General features: G+C 48.8%; 1 protein-coding gene across 4 annotated transcripts in view; it reads left to right on the top strand.

The window, feature by feature from the left end:
* Slc43a2 (solute carrier family 43 (amino acid system L transporter), member 2) overlaps window positions 1–23,264 on the top strand; it is a 47,717-nt gene extending 24,453 nt beyond the window's left edge. For all 4 annotated transcript variants that reach the window (XM_013016497.1, XM_013016499.1, XM_013016501.1 and 1 more), the window contains 9 exons: window positions 10,415–10,507; window positions 11,930–12,063; window positions 12,150–12,352; window positions 12,747–12,893; window positions 15,086–15,224; window positions 16,551–16,680; window positions 19,211–19,284; window positions 20,431–20,554; window positions 21,802–23,264. In XM_013016497.1, coding sequence (XP_012871951.1) covers window positions 10,415–10,507; window positions 11,930–12,063; window positions 12,150–12,352; window positions 12,747–12,893; window positions 15,086–15,224; window positions 16,551–16,680; window positions 19,211–19,284; window positions 20,431–20,554; window positions 21,802–21,963 — 1,206 coding nt within the window. In that variant the 3' untranslated portion in view covers window positions 21,964–23,264. The remainder of the gene's footprint in view (window positions 1–10,414; window positions 10,508–11,929; window positions 12,064–12,149; window positions 12,353–12,746; window positions 12,894–15,085; window positions 15,225–16,550; window positions 16,681–19,210; window positions 19,285–20,430; window positions 20,555–21,801) is intronic.
* Window positions 23,265–26,085: the final 2,821 nt, after the last annotated feature.

Here is a 26,085-nt window from a genome sequence, read left to right as displayed (position 1 = left end):
GTGCTGGTACTAGACTTGAACTCAGGGCTTTACACTCTCACCTGGGCTTTTATCAGTCAGAGCTGGCACTTTCCTACTGGAGCCACACCTCTACTTTCAGCTTTTTTGCTGGTGAATTTGTGAGATAAGAGTCTCTTGGAATTATCTTCCTGGGCTGGCTTTGAACCTTTATCCTCAGTTCTTAGCTTCTTGAGTAGCTTGGATTATAGGCGTGAGTCACTGGTACCCAGCTCATTATTTTCTTTCCTTGTGATTTGTTTTGTTTTATGGTACTAGGAATTAATTGAACCCTGAGCCTGGTTCATGCTAGGTAAGTGCTCTACCACTTAAATCACACTCCTAGAATGTCATCTTGAGTTTCTCATTGATATTTCCCAAAACCATAAATGTACACACTATTGTTGTTATATTATGTCCATTTTACAGATAAAGAAACTGATAGAACAGTATCAAGCCACTTCCCCAAGTCTGTTCAAGTGTGGCAGAGGAACAAAAATTAGAAATCAGAGGCTGTGTTCTGCCCCATAATCTCAGCACATCCCCAGCAGAGCTTGTAGGTCAGAAGTTAGCATGTGGTATGAATCACCATAACTGCTTTCTTTTTTTTTTTTTTTGTCGGTCGTAGGTTTTTTTTTTTTTTTTTTTGTCGGTCGTAGGGCTTGAACTCTGGGCCTGGGAGCTGTCCCTCAGGTCTTCAGCTCAAGGCGAGCGCTCTACCACTTGAGCTACAGCGCCACTTACGGTTTTCTGGTGGTTTATTGGAGATAGGAGTCTCAAGGTCTCTCCTGCCCGGGCTGGCTTTGAACCGAGATCCTCAGATCTCAGCCTCCTGAGTAGCTAGGATTACAGGCGTGAGCCACCAGCGCCCAGCTACCATAACTGCTTTCTTATTCCCCTGCCTTTTATTCCCCTGCCTTTTATTCCCCCTGCCTCCCGCCCCCCCCTCCCCCCAGCTCTTCTTTCTGCTCATATCTAGGCCTGAACTCAATGTCTTGTCTTGTACTTGCTAGGCTGGCACTCTACCATTTAAGCATGCCTCCAGCTCAATTTTCTGGTTAACTGGAAATGATGTCTGGAGGGCTTTTCTGCCTGGTCTGGCTTTGAACCATGATCCTTCAGATCTCAGCCTCCTTAGTGTCTGGACCAGCTGCTTTCTTTACAGTTGTGTGAGGCAGCCCTGAGATGCCTGGGCAAGCCTTTGCCTACCTCAGCCTTACAGCCCTGGCACCAAAGGGCTGCAATTGGGAAGCAGTTAGTTATCTGAGGAGCAGTATTTCCTTGGCTCTCTGGTGTAGCCTTGCATCTAATCAGTCTGTCCTGTCTCTGTGGGATTAGTCAGCACCTCTGAACTAGCAGTCCTGCTGAGGACAGTTCCTCAGTCTCAATCTCAGCTTGTCCCCATCCTCCCCCACCCCTCGCTTAGCTACCACAGCACTTTTTTCTGCCTTCTGTGTTCTTTCTTTGCTGGTTGGACTTTGGAGGGGGGCCCTTAAGGGCTGAAATTACAACACAGGTGTGGCTGACACACCAGGCTTTAGCACCTAACAGGGTCTGGGTGTGGTCACAGGAGACAGCCACACAATAGCCCAGAAGAACAATAAGAAAAGCTGCATCTCGAGGCCAGGTATGTTGGCAGCTTACATGTAATTCCAGCTACTCTGGAGGTAGAGATCAGGAGGACGGTGTTTCTAGGCCAGCCAGGGAAATGTCAGTGAGACCCGACCTCAATAAATAAGCTAAATGTGGTGGATTGTGCCTTTTATCCCAGCTAAATAGGAAGTATAGGTAAGAGGATCACAGTCCAAGGGTGATCCAGGCCAAAACTCAAGATACTACCCGAGAACAGAACTAAAGCAAAGCAGTCACTGGTGACTCATGCCTGTAATCCTAGCTATTCAGGAAGCTGTGGCCTGGAGGATTGCAGTTCAAAGCCATCTGGGGAAGAAACAGTCAGCTAGACTCCATTTCCAAAATAACCAGCAAAAATCAGGGCTGATGGTTGGTATAGCTCAAGTGGTAGACCACAAGCTGAACAAGCAAGTCAAGCAAGCATGAGGCCCTGAGTCCAAGCCCTAGTACTAACCCCCTCCCCCCAAAACATAAAGATGTAAAGCACCAGGCACCAGGCCCTCACCTATAATCCTAGCTACTCAGGGTGCTGAGACCTGAAGATCCCAGTTCAGAGTCTGGGCAGGAAAGTCCAACAGACTCTTACTTCCATTTCACCATCAAAAAAGCCAGAAATGGTGTTGTGGATCAAGTGCTAGAGCACTAATCTTGAGTACAAAAGCTCCCAGGCCCTGAGTTCAAGGTCCAGGACCAGTCCTCCCAAAAAATAAAATAAGTAAGCTGAGTTCCAGTAGCTCACACCTGGAACCCTAGCTACTCAGGAGGCTGAGATCTGAGGATCATTGTTTAAAGCCTTGGGCAGGAAAGTCTGTGAGACTCTTATCTCAAATGAACTACCCCAAAAAACCAAAAGTAGCTTCCTTCCTTTTCTTGGTTTGAACTCAGGGTCTGAGCACTATCCCTAAGCTCTTTTGCTCAAGGATAGCACTCTACTACTTTAAGCCACAGTGCTATTTCCTGTTTTCTGGTGGTTAATTGGAGATGAGTCTCATGAATTTTCCTGCCCAGACTGCTTTAACCATGATCCTCAGATTTCAGCCTCCTGAGTAGTTAGGCTTACAGATATGATCATACCACCAGCACCCAGCAAGCACAACTTTTTTTTTTGGGGGGTGGGGGAGGGCTCCGGTAGTGGGGCCTGAACTCTGGGCCTGGGCCCTGTCCCTCAGCTCTTCAGCTCAAGGCTAGTGCTCTACCACTTGAGCAATAGCACCAATTCCGGCTTTTTTTTTTTTCTGCTTATGTGGTGCTGAGGAATCAAACCCAGGGCCTCATGCATGCAAGGCAAGCACTCTACCACTGAGCTACCTTCCCAGCCTCTCCTGAGCTGTTTTTGCTCAAGGCTAGCACTCTACCACTCAAGCCACAATTCCACATCTGGCATTTTGATAGTTAATTGGAGATAAGAGGCTCATGGACTTTCCTTGCCTTGGCTGGCTTTGAACATGAATCCACAGATCTCAGCCTCCTGAGTAGCTTGGATTACAGATGTGAACCACTGGCACCCAAAGCCTTTACCCCCCGCCCCACGCACACCCCCTCCTGTGCTCCATGCTGAGGATTGAACCTAGGACAGTAACTCATGGTAGATAGGCACTTTACTTCCCACCTATATCTGCAGCTAAAAAATGGGTTTTAAAAGGATAGCCGAGCCAGATACTGGTGGCTCACATCTGTAATCCCAGCTCTTCAGGAGGCTGAAATCTGAAGAGTAAGAATGCTCAGAGACAGACCCTGAGTTCAAACCCCAGGACTGGTGGAGGGTGGGGGGGGGTTAAAGATAATGGTAAAGTAGCAAACGTTGAACACAACAACACAACATTGGGGTGGCTTCAGGAAAACAAGTACTGCTACCCTACTGCTGGTTGGGGTATCAGTTGTTATTAATATTCTGGAAGGTTGGGCACAAAATATTATAAATCCTTAGAAATGTGTTCCCTTTTGTCTAGTGACCCTACCTTTGGGAATCTACCCTAAGGAAATACTAGATACATGCACTTAAGAATGTAAGTACTGGGGGCTGGGAAGGTGGCTCAATGGTAGAGTGCTTGCCTTGCATGCATGAAGCCCTGGGTTCGATTCCTCAGCACCACATAAGCAGAAAAAAAAAGCCGGAAGTGGTACTATGGCTCAAGTGGTAGAGTGCTAGCCTTGAGCTGAAGAGCTGAGGGACAACACCCAGGCCCAGAATTCAGACCCTGGATTGGACCAAAAAAAAAAAGAATGTAAGGACTGGATGGCTGGGAAGGTGGCTCAGTGGTAGAGTGCTTGCCTTGTATGCATGAGGCCCTGGGTTTGATTCCTTAGCACCACATAAGCAGAAAAAGCTGGAAGAGGTGCTGTGGCTCAAGTGGTAGAGTGCTCGCCTTGAGCGAAGAGCTGAGGGACAGCATCTAAGAGTTCAGGCCCATGACCGACTAAAAAAAAAAAAAGAATACTCACTGAGCCACTGAGCCAGGAGTGGTGGTGCATACCTGCAATTCCTGTTCAGGAGGGTGAGGCAGAGGATTTCAACTTCAAGGCCATCCTGGGCAAATCGTGAACCCCCATCTCATAAAAAGAAGCTTACAAAACAATAGGCTCCATATGATCATATGTTAAAATTGTGTAGGCACTAGTGGCTCATGTCTTTATAATCCTTTCTACTCAGGAGACTGAGAGGATCCCTGGTCAAAGAAAAGTTCATATAAGTCTGTATCTCCAATTAACCACCAAAAAGCTAGAAGTGGAGCTGTGGCCCAAGTGGTAGAGCACTAGCCTTGAGCAAAAAAGTTCAGGGATAGCGTCCAGGCTCTGAGTTCAAGTTCTAATACTGGCACAAAAAATTATATTTATTTATAAGGAAAAATATTAGCGAACAATATACATATATTCATATCTGTGTATATGTATACATGCATGCATATACATGGAAATGGTAACATAGCTATATGAGAGCCATTACTTAAAGATTTTTTTTACTACCAAACATTAGTTATACATAAAGGGTTTCATTGTAATATTTCCATACATGTATACAATGTATCTCATCAACTGGCTCCATTAGTCTTCTCCCCACACACCACCTTTTTTTCTTTTTTTTTGTCGGTCATGGGGCCTGAACTCTGGGCCTGGGCATTGTCCTTCAGCTCTTCAGCTCAAGGCAAGCACTCTACCACTTGAGCCACAGTGCCATTTCTGGTTTTCTGGTGGTTAATTGGAGATAAGAGTCTTACCGACTTTCCTGCCCTGGCTGGCTTTGAACCATGATTCTCAGGTCTCAGCCTCTTAAGTAGCTGGGATTACAGGTGTGAGCCACTGGCACCAAGCTGCTTTTTCTTTCTTTTTTTAATCAAGAAAAAATTCATAATTTGAAATACAAGATTGTAGGTGTTGGCAAAAAGTGATGTAGTGTGATTTGCCCTAAGGCTCTGGAATGGCTGGCCAAAATAGCTTGTTGAGGAGAAGATTTTTTTTGGTGTTGATAAGAATGTTATAGGCAGGAAGAAGCTGGCCAGCAGGAAGAACAACTAGAAAGCCTCTGCCTTGGGCTAGACCGAGGGTAATGGTCTTGTTCATGGACAGGTGAAAAATCAGCCTGGTATTCCTTGTCCTGAGTCTAGAGCCCAAAGACTTCAGATGAGGGCAGGCCTGTGTACTTGCCTCAAGCCTGATTCTGTTGGCCTCTTGCCATTCAAAGACGACCTTGAATTTGTTATCCTCCTGTCTCAGAAAGAAAATGGCCATATAGTATCTGCTTTACTGGACTATTTTCTAGCTCTATTGAAAATTTCTTTCCTCGCCAGTGCTCCAGTGGCTCATGCCTTCCTTCCTCAGGTGATTTTTCTTTGGGGAATTCTCCTTAATCTGTGTGCCAATAGGTTCATTTTCTTCCTTCCTTCCTTCCTTCCTTCCTTTCTTTCCTGTTTTCTTCCTTCCTTTCTTTCTTTCCTGTTTTCTTCCTTCCTTTCTTTCTTTTTTTTGGGGGGAGGTCTGGTCATGGGGCCTGAACTCTGGGCCTGGGCACTGTCCCTCAGCTTTTCAGTCAAGGCTAGTGCTCTACCACTTGAGCCACAGCGCCACTTCCGGCTTTTTTTCTTATGTGGTACTGAGGAATCGAACCCAGGGCCTCAAGCATGCAAGGCAAGTGCTCTACCACTGAGCCACCTTCCCAGCCAAGGAAAAATACTTTTTTTCTATATTATTATTTTTTGGGGGGGGGTCTGGTCGTGGGGCCTGAACTCTGGGCCTGGGCCCTGTCCCTCAGCTCTTCAGCTCAAGGCTAGCGCTCTACCACTTGAGCCACAGAGCCACTTCCGGCTTTTTTCTTTTTGCTTATGTGGTGCTGAGGAATCGAACTCAGGGCCTCAGGCATGCAAGGCAAGCGCTCTACCACTGAGCCACCTTCCCAACCCTCCTTCCTTTCTTTCCTTCTTTCTTTCTTTCCTTCTTTCTTTCCTTCTTCCTTCCTTCCTTCCTTCCTTCCTTTTCTTTCTTTCTTTCTTTCTTTCTCTCTTTCTCTCTTTCTTTCTTTCTCTCTCTCTCCCTCCCTCCCTCCCTTCCTCTCCCTCTCTCTCTCTCTCCCTCCCTCCCTCCCTCCTTTCTTTCTTTCTGCCAGTCCTGGGTCTTGAACTCAGGGCCTAGGTGCTATCCCTGAGCTTCTTTTACTCAAGGCTAGCACTCTACCACTTGAATCACAGCACCACTTCTGGCTTTTTCTGTTCATGTGGTACTGAAGAATCAAACCCAGGGCTTCATGCATGCAAGGCAAGCACTCTACCACTAAGCCACATTCCCAATCCACCAATAGGTTCATTTTCAAAAAACAAAAAATGTTTCTCTGGCTTGATCTGCACCAAGAAGGCCAGGCTCTTGGCCTCCATCTGCTAGTCTGGTTGGATTCTAAGCTTTCTTTAATCTCTTTTATCCTTTCCTCTCTTCACTTGTCCTGGCTGGAGTGCAATGCCAGGTGGGAACATTTCCTTCTTTCCACTTATGCAGACCTAACCTTTGGATTTCCAAGGTGAATATAGGCCTAGGTATGCCTTCTTTCTAAGGATTCTATGCTGGCATGAACAGCGTGTGGCTGCCCACGTATGTGAGCTGCAGAGCTGAGCATGTCCTTGAACTCACAGGTAGGAGGTGGCTACTTGTGAGGCAGGTTTACCAAAAGTTCAATTGGGCCCCTTTTGTGCTCACCTGGGTGTGTCAGCTACACAGTGAACCTATCGCATTTCCTTTGTCTCTTGCATCTTTCTTTCCTTCCCCCTCTTACCCTTTCTGAGAAGTCAAGAACAATGTAGCCCACTCTATAGAAAATAATTTAAAATTTTAATTAGCATACATTGCCCAGCCCAATGGCTCACACCTGTAATCCTAGTTCCTTAGTAGGCTAAGATCTGAGGATTGAAGTTCAAAGCCAACCTGGGTAGGAAACTCTGTGAGACTCTTAAGTTCAATACACTACTCAGAAAAAGCCATAAGTAGCACTGTTGCTCAAGTGGTAGCATGTATGCACACCAGTCCTAGGGCTTGAACTCAGGGCCTGGGCACTGTCCCTGAGCTTTTTTTGCTCAAGGCTAGTGCTCTACCACTTGATCCGTAACTCTACTTCTAGCTTTTGGCAGCTAATTGAAGATAAGAGTCTCCTGGGCTTTTCTTTGCTGGGATGGCTTTGAACTAAAATTCTCATGTCTCAGCCTCCTGAGTAGCTAGGATTTCAGGCATGAGCCATTTCACGTACAAGTTTTTGTTGTTGTTGTTGTTGTTTTGGTTGGTCGTGGGGCCTGAACTCAGGGCTTGGGCACTGCCTGTGCGCTTTTCAGCTCAAGGCGAGCGCTCTACCACTTGAGCCACAGCACCACTTCCAGTTTTCTAGTGGTTTATTGGAGATAAGAGTCTCACGGAGTTTCCTGCCTGGGCTGGCTTTGAACCATGATCCTCAGATCTCAGCCTTCTGAGTAGCTAGGATTACAGGTGTGAGCCACCAGTGCCTGGCTCACGTACAAGTTTTTATGTGGACATATCTGGGTTTCTCTGTGTGGATACTGTGCTTAATTGTCTGAAGACTGGCAGACTGTTTTCCAAAAGGCTACCATTTCCATTCCCACCGGTAGTGTAAGAGTTCTAAGCCCTCTATCATTTCACCAGCATCCTTTCCAATTATGACCACCTTCATTGGTTTCAAGTATTGTAGTATCTTATGTGGTTTTGATTTGCATTTCTCCAGAATAAATGACATTGAACTTCTTTCCACCTTCTTGATGATGCTGTTTGGGTCACAGAGGTTTTTAATATCCAGTATGTATTTATAAATGTGGGAAAGACAGGCAGCAATGATGAGGGGTAGATACATAGACAGTTAAAACTACCTCCATTTAATGCAGTAAGTTTGGCTTACAGTGGCCACAGACATTTGTTGTTTGTGAGACAGAGTCTCCCTAAGTAGCCCAGATTGACCTAGAACTCCTCTTATAGTTCAAACTGGATTTGAACTCAAGATCATCCTACCTCAGCTTCTGATTGCTGGAATTGCAGGTGTGTGCCACTATACCCAGTTATAGCTATGTTTGGTAAAATACAAAAATGATTCAACTGGGGCTGGGAAGGTGGCTCAGTGGTAGAGCGCTTGCCTTGCATGCCTGAGGCCCTGGGTTCGATTCCTCAGCACCACATAAGTAAAAAAGAAAAAAGCCGGAAGTGGCGCTGTGGCTCAAGTGGCAGAGCACTAGCCTTGAGCTGAAAAGCTGAGAGACAGGGCCCAGGCCCAGAGTTCAGGCCCCATGACTGGATCCCCCCCCCCCAAAAAAAAGTTGTACTATATTTCAACAAGTAAAACAATGCTACAAATAAAGAAAGCCAAAAATTAAATATTAATTAATAAAATAAAAAAAAAATCAGCGTTTAAAAAAAATGATTCAACTGGATGCCAGTGGCTCATGTCTATAGTACCAGCTATTCAGGAGCTTAAGACCTGGAGGACTGCAGTTCCAAGCCAGTCCAGGCAGAAAACTAACCAGCAAATGCCAGATTGGAGGCATTGCTGGACTGGGAGATGTCACTGAATTGATAGAATGCCAGCCAAGAGCAAGAAAACCCAGTGAGAATATGAGGTCCTGGAGCTGGGAAGGTGGCTCAGTAGTAAAGTACTTGCCTTGCATGCATGAGGCCGTTGGCTCAATTCCTCAGCACCACATAAACAGAAAAATCCGGAAGTGGGGCTGAGGCTCAAGTGGTAGAGTGCTAGTCTACATCTGAAGAGCTGAGGGACAGTGCCCAGGCCCAGAGTTCAGGCCCCATGACCGGCAAAAAAAAAAAAAGAGAATATGAGGTCCTGAGTTCAAACCCCAGTGCTACCAAACAAAAAAAAAATCAGGACAAATGAGGGAGGGAAGCATACACCATATGTATAAACCTGAATTCAATGAAATAGGTTGACATCACTCTAAGAGCATCCTTAACACCAGGGACTCCAAGTGTACAGAGGAACATGCTATAGCATTCATGGTCTCTCTTGGGCTTGGGAAAAGAGAGCTGGTTGGGAGGATGTGCTTTCTCCCCAGATCCATCGAAGTCTACGACACTGTTGTATTATCTTACCATGCCTGGATTTCTGCAGCAACATTAAACATTTTGCTATGAAGTCATTTTCAACAGGTATTCTTTCCTCTTACCTAAGGTAAGAGGCTGTAAGCCAGAGCAGCTGTGTTTGGAACAGAGCCTGAACCTTCCTGATCTTGGTCCTGTCAGGTGCCAATCGATAACTAGGAGAGAATCCCCTACTCACACTTAGAAATTTAAAAGCACAAGGACAAAGGGTGACAAATACCTTAGTGTACTCACTAGACACTATGTTGAAAATTAACTATACCACTTGTACATAGGGATGGGAGGGGAAAACAGAGTAAGGGAAGGGGTGACATTGTCCCCAAAACAAATGTACTTGTTACGTTAGATAACTATAACTCCTCTGTACATCACCTTTATAATTACAATAAACAATTAAAAATTAAAAAAAAGCAGTAACAGACCAGCTCTATTGTCAGCTGTGAGGGAACTGACAATTCTTATCAGCACCTTCTAGAAACCTACTCTCAAAACTGAAAGCAGCTTTTGCTGACATCTGCTCCTTCTGGGACTCTGATATTTTTATTTATAAAAATGACGCTCTTATCCCTAAATAGATTCTTATTTTCAGTGGGCTTTCTCTCTTTGAAGGGTGCCTGAGGCTTATGGCTCTGCTGTCTGAACCCTTGGTGTAGGGCAGACCCTTCGTCTATGTCAGAAGTAAGGCTGGGAGATGGAGGTGATCCCAGTCAGAAAATCAAACCACCATCTCCTTTTACCTGGAGTTGGATTTCTCCTTTGCTCTCCTTCCTTTTTCTCATCTGCCTCTGTCCAGGAAGGGAAAGCTTACAATTAGCAGTAATTACCCTGAGTTTACCCTGTGGCTTATCTGAAGAGACAGACAGTAGGTACAACCTGCTGCCTGGACACTTTCTCTTCTCCCTCTTTCTTTCTTTCTTTCTTTTCTTTTTTTTCTTTTTTTTTTTTTTTTGGTTGTGGGGGTTTGAACTCTGGGCCTGGGTCCTGTCCCTCAGCAGTTCAGCTCACCACCACTTGAGCCATAGCGCCACTTCCAGTGTTTTGGTGGATAAGAGTCTCACAGACTTTCCTGCCTGGGATGGCTTTGAACTGTGATCCTCAGCTCTCAGCCTCCTGAGTAGCTAGGATTGCAGGTGTGAGCCACCAGCACCCACCTTTCTTCTCCCTCTTTCTAAACCTTTCCTCCCATTATTCCCCTTAGCTGCCTAACATGTTTGGTGACCTTCGGTCCACGTTTATTGCCTTGATGATTGGATCCTATGCCTCCTCAGCAGTCACCTTTCCAGGAATCAAGGTGAGAGTGTAGCCATTTGCTTATCCTGGCATCTTGGCTGAGGCCTCCCAAAGGCTATGCCACCCTCTCTGGGGAGAGGAGGGGGGGAGAGGAGAGGAAGGAGAGAGAGAGGGAGTGTATTGTGGGTGCTAGGGATGGCCCCTCCACACCCGGGCAGGATGCACCTGTTACCACAGAAGTAAGAGAAGAAAACCATGGGGCTATCAGGGACGGGTGATATGAGTATGTCATTGTAGTATATGACCCAAGTCCCCCTCCCCCACCCTGTTGTTATTGGGCTGTTTTTCCCTATTAGCCAAAGTGCTGCACTCGGCCAAGTTAGTTCAGCTGTTTCCCTCCCAGGCAGGATTCTGAGCCTGTGGAGGTCAGGATAAAGCCACTGCTTCACTGTCCACTGCCAGTCCTACAGCTGTGCCAGAGCTCTGGCCGGGGCTGGCACCAGCGCCAAGTTGAAGCCATACTTAGACATCCAGGAAGTGCTGTGGTGATGAACAGCGTAGGCCAGACATCTGGAATCAGGGTGTATGGGGAGGGATCCAGTCAGGTGTCCTGTGGACTTTCTCTTGCTCTCAAATGGTGGAGAAGGCTACATATCCCTGTTCTGCCAAGTGGCCAAAAGCCAGGCTCCTTCCTGTGCTTCCAGCACTTTGGGGACCCTTATGTTGGTTCTCATGACAATAACTGCTGGCATGCTCAACACCTTCTAGGCTGAGTACTCAGCTCTCCCACTACTAGGGATCACATGGTTCCACAGAGGCACATCCCTTGAATATGGAGGGGTACCTGCCATGCGTACTCTTTAAGAGAAACACCAGTGGATGAGGCTGGCAAGGTCCTGTCTCCAGGGAGCTAGGCTGATAGCAGACAAGTAAAGGGCTCAAAAGGCAGCCAGTGCTGTTCACTGTCAGCCTTGAGGCAGGTGTGACAGTGACAGGGTGGTTGTCCGCGGCCTGGCCAACACAGTGATATTTTGGTTCAGATTGCATGCACAAGGCAGACAAGTTGAGATTTTTGGATCTTTTTTTATCAGTCGTGGGGCTTGAACTCTGGGCCTGGGCGCTGTCCTTCAGCTCTTCAGCTCAAGGCAAGTGCTCTACCACTTGAGCCACAATGCCACTTAGGTTTTCTGGTGGTTTATTGGAGATAAGAGTCTCATAGACTTGCCTGCCAGGGTTGGCTTTGAACGGTGATCCTCAGCTCTCAGCCTCCTGAGGAGCTAGGATTACAGGCATGAGCCACCAGTGCCTGGCTAGATCTAAGGGTCTCTGATGACCTAACAGGTGGGCTGACAAGGGTGTACCTCCTCACAAAGCTCACGATGAGAAAGGGCAGCCAGGTGCCCCCTGCCTGCTTTCCTACTCTGGCTTCCTCCTGCTAACTCTGCCCGCCTTGTCCCCATCTCTACCCCATTGTGCCAATCAGCTCATCTACGATTCTGGTGCCTCCTTCATCATCATCCTGGTGGTCTGGGCCGGCTGCTCCGGGCTGGTTTTCCTCAACTGCTTCTTTAACTGGCCCCTGGAGCCCTTCCCGGGGCCAGAGGACATGGACTACTCGTAAGTTGGCATGTGCTTCTTCACCCCACCCTCATGCCAGCCAGGGTCCTGGGCCGCACCAACAGACACCCTTCTGTGGCCTCCAGGGTGAAGATCAAGTTCAGCTGGCTGGGCTTTGACCACAAGATCACAGGGAAGCAGTTCTACAAGCAGGTGACCACGGTCGGCCGCCGCCTGAGCGTGGGCAGCTCCATGCGGAGCGCCAAGGAGCAAGCCGCGCTGCAAGAGGGCCACAAGCTGTGCCTGTCCACTGTAGACCTGGAAGTGAAATGCCAGCCAGATGCTGCAGGTACCCACCACATAGCCCTCACCGCCTAAGTCAGTCTGAGATGCCATAGGGGCATCTACCAGCCCCCTACACCTATGACCTGGGGGGCGGGGGCAGGCAGCAGTGGCTTCAGATTGGGTGGGTATTGTCTCACTGAATTCCCACTTCATCCTCAAAGGGGTGACGACACCACCAGCCTTGTTTTATAAGAGAACTCATTAACAGAGAAGTGGAGGGGGAGGGGCACTATTCAATTCAGGGTCGGTAGGGCCTCCCAGGGCAGGGTCCTCTTCTCACGTCCCCTCCTTATGTCCAGCACGAGGTCAGCACATTGGATCTCCCTCCCTGGCACTCAGCCCCCACATGGTAGGTGGGCCCGTGTTCCCAGCCCTGAGCCCCCACCTTCTTCCCACAGCCGCCCCCTCCTTCATGCACAGCGTGTTCAGCCCCATCTTGCTGCTCAGCCTGGTCACCATGTGTGTCACACAGCTGCGGCTCATCTTCTACATGGGAGCCATGAACAGCATCCTCGAGTTCCTGGTCAGCGGTGACCAGAAGACAGGTAGGTGTCCCCTGGGCCCCAGGGAAGAGTACCTCGAGAGTCCTCGGTCATTCCCACTGGCCACCCCAGCTGCAAGGTGTGAGGCTGAGCTGGATCAGCGGGGCCTGTTTGTTCATCCGAGCTCAGCTGTTTCGTCACTGCCAGCCTGACAGTTCTCTTGTGTCCCTGTCAGAGTTTCCCGGCTGAGGGAGGGAGGGAAGAACTAAAATAGCTCCTTGTGTTTAGGGTGTGGGGTGTCTGTTTCCAGTACTGGTGGGTGGGGGAGGCCTCGTGTGTGTGTGTGTGTGTGTGTGTAAGTGAAAACAGTAGAGCTTAGGCCTACACCTGGGGCTGCTGATGGCAAGTCCAGCCCCACCTGGATTCCTGAAGACCGCAAGCATGGCACCTGGAGACCTGGGATCCCAGGGGGAGGATGTGTGTCCAGTGGGCACAGCAGTTGGGTCCACACTGGGATCTGTGTCCTATACTGGGAAACAGGGAAACATAGGCTTCCCAGGAACAAGTAATCTAGTCGAGGCTTGTTAGCTCCGGTAAACAGGACTGATAACCAGCAGGAAAACAGCAGCGGAAGGTCTTCAGCTGGGGAGAGCCTTTGCTCCCCTGTGCTTTCCTGGGCCAGCTGAGTCAGCGTTAGTCACTCTGTAGCAGTGGGACCAGCAGTCCTCTTTGTTGGCAGGCTCATTGGCGTGTAGCGTTCCTTTGTTGGTTTACTTGTTTGTACCGAGGAGATGATGCTTTGTAACGAAGCAAATATCAGTTTGGAACAGGAATGAGAAGTTCTGCTTTCACAAAAGAAACAGACATCCCAGGGAATGGGATAATATTGGACAAATGGAGAATCCAATGTGCATAACTTTGCACAAAATTTATAAACAAACAAATGAAAAAGCTAGGCAAGAGCACAAGGCCTGGAGTTCAAGCCCCCAGTGCCAGCCAGCCAGCCAGCCAGCCAGCCACACACACACACACACACACACACACACACACACACACACACACACACACACACACACACACACTAGTTTTGAACGGGACACCATAGCACTAGCTATGTAATCCTAGCTTATGTGGGAAGCTGAAATAAGATTATAAATTTGAGGCCAGCCTGGGCTACATAGCAAGTCTCTGACATTTTTTAATTTTTTAAAATCAGTTTCAAGGAGTAGAGGAAATTGGGGCAGGAAGTTTGGTCTGGCTCTGCCTAGAATGGCTGCTGCTGGATCAAGAAGAAGGTAGGGGTATCAGATGGCATGGCAGATTCTTGCACCTTTCTCTCTCTGTCTGAGAGCAGCAGGAAGTAACTGAGAGAGCAGCATTCCCACAGGGTCATACGGTAGTGGAGGACTCAGTTTCTGGCAGGCCTTCTGTACCCAGCACGCCACTTCCCCATCACGGTACTGGCCAACACTGTCGGCCTGACTCACCATCCTGCCCATGATGAGGCACCAGCAGACAGCTCTCTCTCTCTCAGATTCTTCCTGTGAGCCTGGCATAGGCTTAGCCACTTCTGAGCACTCTGAGGGAGTGCTCTACCTGCAATAGTTGTTTCAATTTCTGCCACTAACTTCTCCTTGTGCTTTTCTTCCTTTGCTTTCTCAATGCAGTGATGGCCACGGGTAAGCAGCGGTTCATCCCAGCCAGACTGTTCAACGAACACCCAGAGGTGTCTTACCTTGAACACCCCTCTCGACTGAACTAGTGGGGGGTAGGGTGGGGGAGCAATTAACTTTCAGCTATTTCTCTGACACCCTCCCTACAATAATTTTAAGTCTCTTTGAAGATGGATGCTCTTACGTCAAAGTTCCTGTGACTGGTGCCTTCCTGGTATATTTCTAGAGGCAGGAAAATAATGGCTAGTCACACAAAGCCTCAATTGTGGGCATTGGTAATTTTGTGGTTCCCAAGTCATAGTAACTTCCTAGAACTTCTGGTGGGGAATCATTGTGACATACTGGATTTCATTAGCCATTTCTGGGAAATAGATGGGAATTTAGAGCAGAAAATTAGGTGACCTACCACTTGATCAGTTTTGATTGAGAAGCTAAGGGCTCTGGGCTTCCCTCAAAACCTGTGGTGAGCAAGGGGCTTGGGGGAAGACTCCAGAAGAGCTCCTGTAGACTCCAGCCCCTTCAGCTTTTACCCAGCCTGTCTCCAGGCCCCTGTGACACATCACACTGTATTTTTTTCCCCAGTTGCCCTCTACACCTCCATCTTCGGTGCGCTCCAGCTGCTCTGCCTGCTGACGGCCCCTGTCATCGGTTACATCATGGACTGGCGGTTAAAGGAATGTGAAGATACCTCTGAGGAGCCTGAGGAGAAAGATGCCCCCCAGTGCGTAGGCCCAATCCCAGCCCCCAGAAAAAAAGAACACTGAGAAAGACTACCTTGGCAGGGCCAAGGTGGGCAGGATCAGTTTTACAGGCAGAAGGAAGGGTGAGAGAGAAGTGGGCCCTGTACCCTCTCCCGAGTCCTTGAGTGCTCATTGGCTCTTCAGTGTCTCCCACCTCTTCTTTGATGCACTAAAGCTTGGGAGGGACTGAGCTAGATGAAAGGAGAGGAGACACCAGAGGAAAGACCAGGGCCCCATGAGGGCTTCAGATCCCTGGCAAGGCAGCAGCATGGGGCCATCATAAAGCCAGAGTTTATGCCTCAGGGTTTATCCCACTCAGTTCTAGTAGAAAGCTGCTACAACCAGATGCGCTAATGGATTTGTTGATGATTGTGAGGATTAAACAAGGTGCTGCAGCCCTACTTTATAGAAGGGCTGGGCTCTAAGATCAGAGTATAAGTTAAACTTGTCTTCTACAACTCCACCTTAATATAATAAGCTGTTTTTTATTGTGTTAGGCTCAGTGCCAAGCACTTAGCACACAATGCTTTAGTTCAGCCTCCTGACACTATGGGAGGTGTGAACTGGTATTGTACTCATTTTACAGATGAGGGGACTGAAGCTAGGTGGTTGAGTCACCTGCCTGAGGTCACATAGTTAGCAATCAGTGGGTCTGGACTCCCTGCCCAGAATCTCTGGGTACTTGGCTTTCACTCTTGGATGTCCATGGGGTGTCGGTGTGGCTGGTGAGACTGGCATCAGTAGTAGTTAATTCACAAGGAAATAATTATAGAGAATACTCTGTTATCTAGGTCAGGCCCTACAGCCAAGGGGTTATTTGTGCCCATCCTGCTCCATCTGCTGCATATTTATTTTCTCCTTCACCCTCTCCTGCCCCCCCCAAGGGGAAATCCATTCCCTCCCCCGCCCCTCGGCTTATTATCTGGCTTATTACCAACTTGCCACCAATTGTGAACTCAGAGCCAATTGTAAAGTGAGGCTTTTGCTGCATCCAAGCCCAGGGAACCTTCTGCTTCCCTCCCCATCATCTGAGCTCCCTTCCCTGGGCAGTGTAGTGTACTGAGGGCCATCCTCCTGGGTCAGAGACTCTCTACTGAGTTTCACATTCAGTGCAAAACCCAGAAGTGGCCTGGGGAGTGTCCTGTAGCTAGTCTAGCCCCAACAGAGCCACTAAGATACTCTTGGGTCACCTGTAAGTCTTGCATCAGTCCATAAGTGAGGATCCCCTAAACCTGACTTCCTGGGAGGGCTGACTTCCTCCAGGGAGCCTCCCCAACCCTCAGCGGCTGTGTGTTCTGTCTCCACAGAGGTGAGAAAAAGAAGAAGCGTGACCGGCAGATCCAAAAGATCACCAATGCCATGCGGGCCTTTGCCTTTACTAACCTGCTGCTCGTGGGCTTTGGGGTGACCTGCCTCATTCCCAATCTGCCCCTACAGGTAGGTATGAACAAAAGAAGGGGCCAGGTGGGGAGGTGGTAGTAGAACAATGAGAAGGAAGTTTGTTTAGACACTGAAAACTATGTTGTATGTCACAGAAGCCATCAACAAAGACAGTGGGATCTTTTTGTGTGTGTGCCAGTCCTGGGGCTTGAGCTCAGGGCCTGGACACTGTCCCTGAGCTTTTGTGCTCAAGGCTAGCACTCTGCCATTTTTGGCTTTTTACTGGTTAATTGTAAATAAGTCTTATGGACTTTCTTAACAGGCTTTGAATTGTGATCCGCAGATCTCAGCTCCTGAGTAGCTAGGATTCTGGGCATGAGCCACTAGCACCCAGAGCTTTATTTAGCCACTGTTATTTATGGGCAGCTCTATGCCCAATGGGAGGTGGAGCTGTAAGGACATTTGGGTTCTTTCACAGAGCTCTTCTCCATGAAAATACATTACTCTTCTTGGTCTTTTGGGTATCTTGTGTGCCATGAATACCACCTTCATCCATTTCTTGGAACTGTGTAGGGCAGTAGTATGGTGGCTTATTTTGCATTTGTTCAAACATCTGGAAGCTGCTGTCCAAATAAGTGTGGCCAGCTGGTGGTATTGATGGGAGCATCTCCATCTAGTATAAGAGTGCCCACAGGGCCTCTGCCATGGAAAAACTGGAAAACAACAGTGATTGTGGCCTTGCATCTAGGTTTCATTATGGAGCCCAGGTTGGCCTCAAACTCAAGATCCTCCTGGATGCTGGGATTCACAAACATGTTCCAGAACCCAATTTTACACAGTATTTCTGATTTTTTGAAACTTGATATAGATTAGGAGCAATGTGAACTTTGTCACTTCCCTAGCCCCACTCTTTGGCTTGTGATAACGTTCAGGCAGTAGATTTTGTCCCAGTACTCAAACACACTTTAAAGAGACATATGTGATGGTATTGCATGAAGACTGTAGCCAAAGACCATAGGGTATGTCAGACCAGCTCCAAGAGAAAGGTAAGAGGCCCTTCTTGTTTACAAGGAGCCAGGTGTTGAGCTACGTTGAGCATGCAGTTGTGTGCACCCACAGGTAGTCATGAGTATGTGCCAACACTGAGCGTGCAAACGGGAGTAACCCATGAGAGACTCATACCAGTTCCAGGTGGCAGTGTCCTTTCTCCTGGATCCTCCCTGGCTTCCTAAGCTGCTCTGTCTGTAAGGGTGGCAGACCCTTGCCCTGACCATCTTGTCCAGTCCAGGGGCAATGCTCAGTGGAGGACAGTTATCTGCTTTTTGTTTTACTAGGTTCATTGCAGGACAAGTTGTGAAAAGGCAGTAAGGCATTGGGAGTGCAGAGAAGGAGTTCATACAAATGTGTGTGCGCATGTGCGTGTGCATTCAGCCACAGCCCTCTCTCAACCCTGCCAAGGGCAGCCTCTGCCCCCTCTACCACCCACATTCCTGAGAACAGGTCCTAGCTGCTAAGCAAGATGGCAGGGCTGTGTATAAAACACACAAAGGGCAAATACAGGGTCGTGGTGGCAAAGCAGTTGTCTCAGGTGCCTCTCAGCGATCATTCACAGGGGCGTCTCTGAGCTTGCTGAGCTCAGTGGTGTTCTTCCCAGGAAGGGGCCATTCTAATGCTATAGAATTTTGCTAAGGAGGTGAGGCCAGCCACCTGCCAAGGACAAAGACAGATCAAGTAAGGCAGGTAAGGCAAAGATAGATCAAGGTCATGATTGGTAACTTCTTGCTCAATGTTGCACAAATGCATATTTATTCATAGAATTGGTAGCCTTGGGGGCCTATGGGAGGGCAGATGCTAATCTGTAGCATCTGCAGATGCCATGGATTAATGCTCTCATCCTGGCTGACTTCAAGCTCTCAATATGTTGACAGTGATGTGGAAGTGGAAAAAAGTGAAAAAATTCACAGTAACCCATCACTGTATGCTATTAGCTTGCATATAACAGATATAAGACACCTTCAGAGCACAGATAGCTATAAAAGAGTAAAAGAATCAGAAAACAAATGGCAGTGGCTCATGCCTATAATTCTGGCTACTTAGGGAGCTGAGATCCAGAGGATGTTGTTCAAAATTAGTCTGAGCAGAAAAGTCTGCAAGGCTCTGTCTCTGAAATAAGCAGCAAAAAGCCAGCCTGGGGATATGGCTCAAGTTGTAGAATGCCATTGAACAAAATGAGATGCCCTGAATTCAAACCCTCATACTAGCAACAGAGAGAGAAAGAGAGAGGGAGAGAGAGAGAGAGAGAGAGAGAGAGAGAGAAAGATGAGATTTGAGTATTCACTACCTTTGTTTTTAACATAATCTATTTAATTATAAGCTTATACAATTTAATTTTTAATCATGACTGTGTTTAACAACTGGCTACATAGTTCCTGAAAATGTCACAGTCAGCTCTGGGGAGATGGGGGCAGCCAATTCCAGGTTACTCCTGATTCTATGCGGAGGAATAGCTGGAGGGTGGGAGTGGGGCGGGGGAGAAGGGGATTGTCCTGGGGGGTCTGCTGCTCACGCTCTATTCTCCTTTCCAAAGATCTTCTCCTTTGTCCTGCACACGATCGTGCGAGGATTTATCCACTCTGCCGTTGGGGGCCTGTATGCCGCCGTGTAAGTCCTGGAAGCTGTGGGTGGTCTTCTGGGTGAGGAGAGGGCATGATCTGAGGGTAGGCCACATGGAATTGCGTCCCTGGGGCTGGGCCAGCCTGCTCCACCATCAGAGTAAGTACCCCAGGGTTTTTGCTGGCCGTGTCAGGAAACGGCCACACCTGGAAGCAGGTAGGACATTGGGCAGACAGTTGGATACCCAGGAGCCTTGGCATTTAACACGAAGTCATTCTTTCAACTCAGGTCAGTGCCTCAGGCCTCATGAATTGCTACTCAGCTGAGTCCTGGGACTGCCTCTGGCTGCTCATTAGGACAACCCAAAGCTAAATGTTTAAGTTCAAATGGCTCTCAACAGGGGCAGCGACATGGGTAACTGACCCCAGAATGTGCCAAGCTATCCTTGCCCAAGGCCTCAAAGGCCCCACTACGGCCATAACCATCTTGGGCTTTAGCTGAAATGAAAGCTGCACTTTTTCCAAGCGACTACACAGCTGGCCCTCCTTTGGCTCAGGGCTTGGTCCTAAAACTGGAATCCAAACACACCATTTACCATCTCTTGACTAGCTCATTGCTTGCTGGGAGCTCCTTCTCTTCCTGAGGTTCACCAAGATTTAACCCAGAACTCCTTCCCTCTTCCAGCAGTATCCCACGGGGGTCATTCCAGGTCGGCCTATCCCCTGCCTCCCCCCTCCCCCCCCACTCCATGGAGGAAGTTGTGGCTGCCTTGGCAGGGTGTGAGGGAGTCGGGCAAGAACTGTGATGCTGAGTTTCCGTGATTACACAATGCTGCTCTGGAGAAGGGTACAGCAGAGCCAGGCCCAGCCTCCGACCTGCTCCCTGGGCACGTTTCCCAAGCCGCAGACGCCTGCTGGCACCACTCTTTCCACTTAACTCCACCAGACACCTATAGGCCCAGGGCACATCTGGTTGCAAGGGGTGGGGGAGCATCTCTTCTGAGAGTCTGGTCCTTGGGGTGGTCCAAACAAGAAAGTAACCCAGAGCCAGCACCCAACCCTCTCAATGTTCTCCTGACTCGGGCAGACCAAAGGTGCCTCTTTGGGTACTGGTACTCAGGGGGCCAGGCTAAGGTAGGGTGTGGGAAGCTCAAGAATGGCACTGGCTGTTGACAGGTCTTGATTGCTCCCACAGGTACCCCTCTACCCAGTTTGGCAGCCTCACAGGACTTCAGTCTCTGGTCAGCGCACTCTTTGCTCTCCTACAGCAGCCCCTGTTTCTGGCCATGATGGGTCCCCTCGAAGGAGACCCTCTATGGGTAAGAAGGGCCAGGCAGTGGTCATAGGCATCGCTCCATTCTGTTTCCTGGGAGCTGGGAGCCTTAAGGACAGGCTGTTTGGGAACTTGGGTTAGGACAAAATCAGGTCACCTTTGTGAACGTTGCCAGGCAAAAGGAGAAAAATGGTCTTTCTGTACCTGATTTGGGAAAAACAGAAGAGAGTTCCTGTAAATCCTGCCAAGGGCCAGGATTCTTAACCAGGTACCATGAACTGTCCTGATCTCAGGCAGGGCCCTGAGGGCAGCTGCTGAGTGGGCAACCAGGAAATTGGGATATTGGAATGTGGAGTGACAGGCCTTGGGATCTGTGATCTGTTGAGCTTTTTTTTTCTTTACGTTTCTTATGTGTTTTTTTGTTTTGTTTTGTTTGCCAGTCCTGGGGCTTGAACTTAGGGCCTGGGCACTGTCCTTGGGCTTCTTTTGCTCAAGGCTAGCACTCTACCACTTGAGCCATAGCCCCAATTCCTGCTTTTTCTGTGTATGTGGTACTAGGGATTGAACTGAGGGCTTCATGCATACTAGGCAAGCAGTCTACCACTAAGACACATTCCTGGCCCTCTTATTATATTTTATTTTTATTTTTTTGTCGGTTGTGGGGCTTGAACTCTGGGCCTGGGCGCTATCCCTCAGCTCTTCAGCTCAAGGCTAGCGCTCTACCACTTGAGCCATAGTACCACTTCCGGTTTTCTGAGTGGTTTATTGGAGATAAGAGTCTCACGGTCTTTCCTGCCCGGGCTGGCTTTGAACCGTGATCCGCAGATCTCAGCCTCCGGAGTAGCTAGGATTACAGGCATGAGCCACCAGTGCCTGGCCCTTCTTATGTTTTTGAGGCCAGTCCTGGGGTTTGGACTCAGATCCTAGGCACTGTCCCTGAGCTTTTTTTTTTTTTCCCTCAAGGCTAGTGCTCTACCACTTGAGCCTCATGTCCATTTCTGACTTTTTTTTTGGGGGGGGGTAGCTAATTGAAAATAAGATTACTGACTTTCCTGCATGGGCTGGTTTTGAACCCTGATCCTCAGATCTCAGCCTCCTGAGTAGCTAGGACTATAGGCATGAACCACTGCTACCTGACAGGTTGAGTTTTTCTGTTTCATTTTTTTCCCCTTCTGCTGTGACCACTTTCCTTCCCCAAACCCAAGTGAAGGTACGTGTGGGAAGATGCTGAGCTGGGTCCTGAAGTGACCACAGCCCCTGCCCCTGGTGATGTCCTCTCCTCCCCTTCCCCAGGTGAACGTGGGGCTGCTCATCATGAGCATGCTAGGGTTCTGCCTGCCCCTCTACCTGATCTGCTACCGGCGCCAGCTGGAGAGGCAGCTGCAGCAGAAGAGGGAAGATGACAAGCTGTTCTTGAAGATCAATGGCTCATCCAATCGGGAGGCTTTTGTGTAGCACTACCACCTCAGAACTGGGACCTCTTGTCCATGCTTCAGTGACTGACTGACATACTCCTCCCCACCCTAGAGGACCCCACCCCCTCCCCACCAGGATCATCTCCTTCACCATGTTGGAATGAGTCCACACTTCTTCCCAGGGCCCTGGTACCTGCCTCAGACCTCAGTGGTGGAAGGATGGGAGAGAGCCCAGGACAGGAGAGGAGAAGCAAGGCTGCCCTGGCCTTGCTCTTACCCCCCAAGGTCCCTAAGGGACCCTGAGGCCTTGGGTCTCATGGTGACTGCAGGAGGAACGAAGGGTACCCTCCAGCAGGCAGGCTTGTTTTCTTGCTCTCTCTCAAGAGTCTGGATTCTGCCTCTTGCCAAAGTAAAGGGGCCTGACATCCACTTCCCACCACCTGCCCTTCAGCTGCATGCCCACTGACCACGCCTGCCTGAGGACAAAGGCTTCACTGTCTGCACCCCTTGCCTGGCCCCTCACCTCCTCCCTTGGCCAGTCTGCAGCTGCCTGAGGAAGGAAGACCCCGCTTCCTGTTGTTGGTGCTAACCCCTTTGTAATCGCAGCCCCCTGTGGCCTCTCCATGGCCTGTTCTCTCATTGGTGGCCTGGGGAGGGGATGGAGGCCAGGATGATCATACACAAGACCCCAGGGGTCATGGGCAAGGCTGATGGGTCATCCATCACTCATCTCCTCCCTCAGAGTTGGAGGGGAGAACATTTCCACTGCCACCCTGGGTCCAGTCTGCAACCTGAAGGGAATTAAATGGACACCACTAGGTCAGCCTTTCCCCCACTCCACCCCATAGCTGTTAATGTGGGGCAGTAGTAAGGCTGTAGCTGGCAGACATGGAGGTCCAGGCCTAAGAAGGGAAGTAGATTGGTGAATGACAGAGGTGTGTGTTCTTCCCATAGGGTGTGTGTATATACATGTGTGTGAGATGGTAGTGGGCTCTAAGGTTTGCCCTTATCCCCACAGACCAGATCAAGAGCCAGCTAGGTCTGCAGCATTCCTAGGATATACCTGAGCAGCCTTTTTTTTCTTAGCCAGTAGCTTGTCCATGGCTGTCGGGCCACAGTGCCCCCTGCTGGCAGATTCCACCAGAGCCTCGGAGCTGTTTACTTGGAAAAGGCCAGTCCAGCCTGGCTCACTACCCCACTCACCTTGACCATCCCTAGAAATGTGTCTGAGACCTCCTGGGGTGCCAAGAGGAGTGGGTTGATTTTTAGGTCTGTAGTTGTTTTCTCAAGTTTTATCAGACTTATTTTTATAAAGCAATAAACCCATTTTCCTCCTGGTAAGGGATGCCCTCCTAGCATTATCAGTTGACCGCTGCATGTGCCTGACTCGAGGTACAGAGGAAATGGCAGGGTAAGGTATTCTGCCACTGACTAGCCTCACAAGCTGTACCTTGCTGATAACCATCTCCCTGGGTGGCCTGTCTGAGGAAGAACAGTGGGACAGGAAAAAAATACACCCTACTTTAGATTTCTTTTTTAAATTTTACTGTGTGGACCTTTCCCTCCCCAGCTGTCTGTCCCAGCCACACTGACTAATCCTGACCCCTTCTCATCATCTACACAGATTTCCTGTCACTGTTCCACACCCTGAGGGTTCCTCCTAAGTGCAAGTCAGGATGACCCCAGAAAACTGCAGGCTCAGAGAGCAGCATCAGGATATGGTGGGGGTGGACGGGATTAGCAGAGATGAGGAAGAGCAAATTTAAGCTCCACAGTCACAATGGACCACCGAATCTCCTAGGCTTCAGTCTAATCAAACATTAAAAAAAAAAAATCCAACCCAGTTGGGTACTAGTAGCTCATGCCTGTAATCCTAGCTACTCAGGAAGACAGATGCAGAGGATCATGGTCCAAAGCCAGCCGTGGTAGAAAAGCCCAAGAGAATCCATTTTCAAGTAACCAGCAAAATGCTGGACTGGGGACATAGCTCAAATGGTAGAGTGCCCCACAAGCAAGCAAGTTGATGGAGCACTCAATTGTCAGTACTAGCACATACATACAAAAAAAAATCACAATCCAAACATAATGAATTAAGGGTGTAGCTCAGTGATAGAATACGTGTTTAGCATGAGTAAGACTCTGGGTTTGGTCCCCCAAAAGCACGGAATTGTCATTTTCCAAACACTGCCCAGAACACTGGTCTGTGATGAGTTAATAGTTATTCTAGTTAGAAAAGTTTTATAGTGAAACACAGGAAATGCTGAGTTAAAGTCAAGCCCATTTCTTCAAAGCAAGCACTCAGCACTTTTCCCCACATTCACAAGGGTTGGGGCTGTCCAAGAAAGGGATGTGGTATCAGGCATGGTGGTGCGCACCCATAATCTCAGCACTCAGGAGGCTGAGCAGAAAGATCGGGAACTTGATGCTAGCCTCAGCTACAATGACTGTCTCAACAAACCAAGACAAGAAAAGGAGAAAAATGTTGCTGAGACCTGGCTATAGCCACTGAAGCCATCTCCCCACTGTGTAACTGGATGGCATCAACAGTGGAGGCTTCTGGGGTTTGGGTGACAATGGCAGACTCCATGTCTTGCTTCTGCCTTGGATCTGGTGCCTTGCTGCATGGTTTGAAGAGCAGGATAGTTTGAAGAACCTCTGGCAGCATCGCTTCCAGCTGGGAACATGGAGGTTGGACAGTCAACCTGTCTGTCCCTAGCAGTGTCCAGTCCCAGCCTCCCTGAGTTGTGGCACTTTGAGGAAAGATGCTGGCATTGAGAAACTAGAAAATGAGAGCAAAAGCTGGGCACCAGTGGCTCATGACTGAAATCCTAGCTGAGATCTGAGGCTCATTGTTCCAAGCCAGCCCAGGCAGGAAAGTCCGTGAGACTCTTTATTTTCAATTAAGCAACAGAAAACCAGAGGTGGTGCTGTGGCTCAAAGTGGTAGAGCATTAGCCTTGAACACAAAAGCTCAAGGACAATACCCAGGCCCTGAGTTCAAGCCCCATGACCAACAAAAAATAAAAAAGGAAAGAAAGAAACAAGGACAGAAAGCAGTCCATGGACAGTGGTGTAGGAGGCAGAGGTGTAAGCCAGTAAAATAAGCCTAGTCAAGGGCCATTCTACCCTTACTTTTATAGAATAGAAGGGTTACATAGTTTCTTGTGATCATGCAATTGTGTTAACAGTCTAGATGAAATAGACATTGTCATCCTTTGACACTTGGAAAAATTAAGGCCAAGAGAGGCCAAGTAACTTGCCTGAGGTTAGAACCTGGACTCCAATGCAGGTCTTAAGTCATCAGAGAAGCTAATTTCCCTTTAGACCAGAACATCCCATTCCCTGCTGCAGCCCAGGGTGCCCCAGCCTCTAGTTGGGCAGCAACAGCTGGACAAAAAGGAGCAAGCTGAGATATAGTCTCTATATTTTACATGTAGTGCTCCCTCTGGAGTAGCGTACATTCTATTCACCCAGTGGAGTCATTTGAGCCCTGGAAGTTGATGGATCACTTGGTGGCGGGGGCAACTCTCTGGTCACTCCAGATTCTCACGCCCCGAGATGGAGACCTGATCACAAGCCAGGGCACCGAGTGGCCACAGCCCTCCCATCTTCCCCCTTGTCCTCCAGGCTCCCATGGGGGAATGAACAGGAAGTGGATTCAGAGCAGGAGCAGTGTGGGAGCCCCTCTTCTCTAGTCTCCCTAGATCCTGGGATCCAAGCACTCTGGGCCTCTGTCTGCAGCTTCTCCTGCCAGCCCTTACCCACAGTCAGTTCTACCTTGGCAGAGATCAAAGGCAATATACAGGCCCTTTAGGGACTCCTCTTCACTCTTCCCCTCCTGTGCCCAGTATGGACATAGTCAAAAGAACTTTACATAGTCTTACTATGTCCTAGGCAATCTAAGGGCATCACACTGCACTAGAACCCAAGGGCACTGGAAACAGAGAGATCTGGAATTAGGATCACAACAGTAAGGACTGTCCTAGACTTTAGTGCAAGTACTTTCAGCTAAATAGAGTTGGGAGTGCTTCCCAGGAGTCGGGGGTCTAACTATATCTCTAGCTTCAAATGCTGAATCCTCCTGCCCTAGCTTTTCGGGTGCTAGTGCTGTGATTACAACATACATCACCAAGCCCTGCTAAGTGGAGCTTTGATGCACTTTG

This window comes from Dipodomys ordii, unplaced genomic scaffold (assembly GCF_000151885.1).
Source record: "Dipodomys ordii isolate 6190 unplaced genomic scaffold, Dord_2.0 Scaffold31, whole genome shotgun sequence".
NCBI lineage: Eukaryota > Metazoa > Chordata > Mammalia > Rodentia > Heteromyidae > Dipodomys > Dipodomys ordii.
The sequence above is the reverse complement of the archived record's forward strand: the minus strand, read 5'-3'. Positions and strand labels throughout refer to the sequence as shown.